Source organism: Podarcis gaigeae, assembly GCF_964106915.1.
Source record: "Podarcis gaigeae genome assembly, chromosome: 13".
Lineage (NCBI taxonomy): Eukaryota > Metazoa > Chordata > Lepidosauria > Squamata > Lacertidae > Podarcis > Podarcis gaigeae.
Window position 1 is genome coordinate 25382146 of NC_139689.1, and position 4068 is coordinate 25386213.

Sequence of the window (4068 nt, forward strand, 5' to 3'; positions counted from 1 at the left end):
TCTAAATAATATGAGTAGTTTAATTGTGCCCAGAAATTAATTTGTAAACCACTGCAGGTGACTTGTGAGTTCAAAATTGAACCCTGCTCAGTACTAACACTACTGCATTTTGACCATCTGAAATTTCAGAGATATGTACCTATTTTTTTCTGAAGGATAGAGCAATTGTGCAGATTTCCTCCTGTACGCCAAAGATTATCATCTACTCACGATGCATTTATGACATCCACTTTGTTGTACTATGAGGAAAATATTGAAGGGGCAATAGGAATATCACAGTCCTCCATACACGAAGCACACATTTCATGGTGGATGCAGCACTGCCCATAATATTAATAAATATGAATTTAAAATACCTGCATATAAGCATTAAATGAAATGGAGAATCAGTTCTGATATTTTGTGGGATTTTCTATCCCTCACAGATAGCAGGCAATCTTGTGTGACATACAAAATGGACAATCTGACATCCACATCTGGATTTCTACTTCTAGAATTTTCTCAGAACCGAGAACTACAGATACTACACTTCTTTGTGTTCCTAGGACTATACTTGTTAACGGTAATCGGGAATCTTTTGATCATCCTTGTAATAGCTCTTGACCATCACCTGCATACACCAATGTACTTCTTCCTCATGAACCTGGCCGTTTCTGATATTGGGTCAGTTTCTGCCATTCAGCCCAAATCCATGGTTAATTCAATCATGAACAACAGGCAAATTTCTTATGGTGAATGTGTCACTCAAGTTTTTTCCCTTTTCCTCTTTGGGTGCTGTGATTTTACCCTGTTAACCATAATGGCACATGACAGGTATGTTGCCATCTGTAATCCACTGCAATATCAAGTTGTTATGAACAAAGGAGCCTGTTTTCAGATGATTACCATTGCATGGATCACCAGTATTCTCTATGCTGTCTTACACACTTCAGGCACATTTTCCATGACCTTCTGTTCCAATCATGTTGATCAATTCTTCTGTGAAGTCCCAAAACTACTAAAATTGTCTTGCTCTGACTTACACCTAGTTGAAGTTGGACTTCTTGTGTTTAGCTGCATTTCTGTTTTTGGATGCTTTGTCTTCATTATTGTAACTTATGTGTATATCATGACTGCAGTCCTCAAAATGCCTTCTGAACAGGGACGGCATAAGGCCCTCTCCACCTGCCTTCCCCACCTCCTGGTTGTCTCTCTGCTTATGTCCACTGGACTCTTTGCCTACATCAGACCACCTAGGAACAGCTCATCTGGCCTGGATCTAGTCTTTGCTGTGATATATACAATACTTCCACCTATGCTGAACCCATTCATCTATAGCATGAGAAACAAAGAGATCCAGACTGCATTGTGGAAACAATTGAATCTTAAGCAATTTCCTGACACTATTCCCAGGTTTATTCTGAAATGTTTGAGATTTCCTTTTATACCCCTTCCTAGGAGTTGAGATCTACTGGGGTTGTCCTTCTTAGGGAGCAATCCAATATTCAAGAAGCAGGCATGAGAAGTATGCAGCAGAATCATCTGGTAGACATATTTGTTGTTGCTCTGTACCCCATAGATATTATTTTGTTGAGTTTTGAAAAATTAAACCATTATTGCAGTTCATAGTAGTGTCACCCAGATATACTGTGAACAGGGTAATTTTGCTATTGCAGCAATCCCTACCCTGGACCTTTCCGTATTTTGTTGGCATCCAACTACTATCAGCTAGGACCACTTATCATCCTGTTTTTGGTTGAAGGGAGATGGAGTCCAACAAAATAGTAAAGGCCATTGGTCCTCACTCACTAGACTACTGGAGTGCTACTTAAATGGCTTGGTTTTGTATTGTCATCTAAAAGCAATGCATGGTATTAAAGTAACAGCATTTATTTTTCCTGTGTTGTTTTTTGTGTTGCTATTGGATAAGGGTAAACGAAATGGAAAGGTATCAATTCTTTTGCTATATGGAGAGGAGTTATAGCTCAAATCACCTGGAAGGTTGATCTTTAGTGATTCTTTCTCAATTCCAAACTCACCTCTTCTTCCTAACTGAGTGATTAAGGTTGACCTTTGTGACTCTAGATTCACCCCGGACAACAGCCTAATGTGATGTAGGCTACTGTGTCAATTTCACTAGCAAATTCCCATGGCAGTTTAGCCAAGCTCTTGCTCAGGGTTTTCATTGGGAGTTAGCTGAGGAAACTAAATGAAGCCCAGGATTTTCATCTCTCAGGAGGGAAAGAGATTGTCGATTTTAGGTTGATTTAGGCCTGCAGAATGTAGTAGAAGCTACCTTCCTATATTATATTAAGTTTAGAAAGTAGGAGCTACATTTTATTTTAATTTTACTACAGTTCTAAGTTCTGTATATTTTACATATACAGGAATGGTATCTTCAGGCAACATTAATGTAAACATGCAAAATGATGTTCTCAATTATATATGCAATATCAATTGCAACAAGTTCGCAATGTGCTCCGTTTTGTGAGTCCAAATATAGACTAGGATGAAGGATTGATTGACTGAGCCCTTAAAAGTCCCAGTTGCAGAGATTCCAAAGGAAGATTCACAAAACACCTGAGTGATCAGTTCCAGTGCTTTATCATAAAGTTATATCAAGAGACTTACATACAGCAATGCAATGTAGGATTCCTTGCTGCTACACTTCAGATCGGACACTTAAGCAGCAAGCACCATGGCTTTGTCTGTGAAGGGCCAAGTGGATATGGGCTGCTCTTTTGCCAAGAACAAAATGGGTTCCATCTTAATAGATTTCTGAAGTAGCAACATACCAACAGTGTAGAAGAAAGTTTGAATTTATTGAGCAGAATAGGCCTTTATACACACATTTTAAAAGTGCAAAAACTCACCCAGGATCAAATAAAGAGGCAGACAATAAATTCTTAACACAGAAGACTAAACAGCCAACAACACACACAAACCATCCCAAACAAAACATTAACCCAACAGCCAACATCCAATAGCAGACAACCAACTGAACCCCTCCAGCCAGCTGCAGGGAGTCCCAGGGGTATCAGGGGCTATGCAGGACCAGCAATAGCATTGGCTTGCATCAAGTCTCCCTCTTGTCTGGCTCAAACCCTGCAGTTTTTATCAGCTCCAGGCAGTGGCGTAGCTAGCCGCTCATGTGCTGGGGGCGGCACGCACATCCTGCAACTGGGAGTGGGACGAGCCGCCCATGGGGGTGGGGCGCACTGCATGAAGCCTCTCCACCATCACCCCCTCAGCCATAGGGCAGCTGAGGGAGAGGTGGAGGGCAGACACATGTCCCATGCTGCCATTTTAGGCAGCGCGGAGCCTGCAGGCACCCAAGCCACCACGTCAGTCACTGGTGTGGCGCCTAGTGCCAGCCACATTTCGTTACATTTGTTTACTGATCTAAAAAATTTCGTGAGCCCATTTTTTTAAAAAACACACTCATAGTTGTGTCATTTTGTCACCCCCTCCCCTCAGTGATGACACCCGGGGCAGTCAGCACCCCCCCCCCTTCCTCCACCACTGGCTCCAGGCAGATGAGGCTTAATGACTGAACTGCAGCCACCTGGAGTGGTTGATCCTATTTTCACCTGGCCTGTGAGTTCATGATCCAGGCCAGTAAACCAGCTAAACCTCAACTGCCCCCCCCCCCCCGGAACAGGAGTGCTCATGAAAGCATGTAAGTTGGTACTGAATCAAGGATTACTAGCATAAGGCCACCTATGCCTCCTCGATTGCGATTCTTTTGCATTTCCACTACAAATACTTATCCAACAATCAAGCAATGCAAGCTTGCAAAAAGAGTCCAATTAAACACCCTTTGCTTAAAGGTCTGTTCCCCACTGCCATTCATCTCTTATATAAGGGAGTCAGTGCCAGGCAATCAGCGTGAGAAGTCTCAACTCTCCCAACCAAAATTAAGACAATTAAGACAAAATTCAAAACAACCATATAAGAATATATGATCTCATTCTACAACTTGCATCAGTTAGTCGCAGGGTTATCTCGACTACCAAGATGTTGTTTACAGGCATTCCAGGACAAAACATCATTTGGTTCTACAGTAAATGGGCCTCTGAGAAATCCTTA

General features: G+C 41.9%; 1 protein-coding gene across 1 annotated transcript; it reads left to right on the forward strand.

Annotated features, from left to right (window-relative positions):
• Positions 1 to 454: 454 nt before the first annotated feature.
• On the forward strand, positions 455 to 1444 carry LOC310830485 (olfactory receptor 14A16-like; the record flags this gene model as incomplete). Its single annotated transcript, XM_083710265.1, has 1 exon — positions 455 to 1444. The coding sequence occupies one exon, from the start codon at positions 455 to 457 to the stop codon at positions 1442 to 1444; it is 990 nt and encodes a 329-aa protein (XP_083566391.1).
• Positions 1445 to 4068: the final 2624 nt, after the last annotated feature.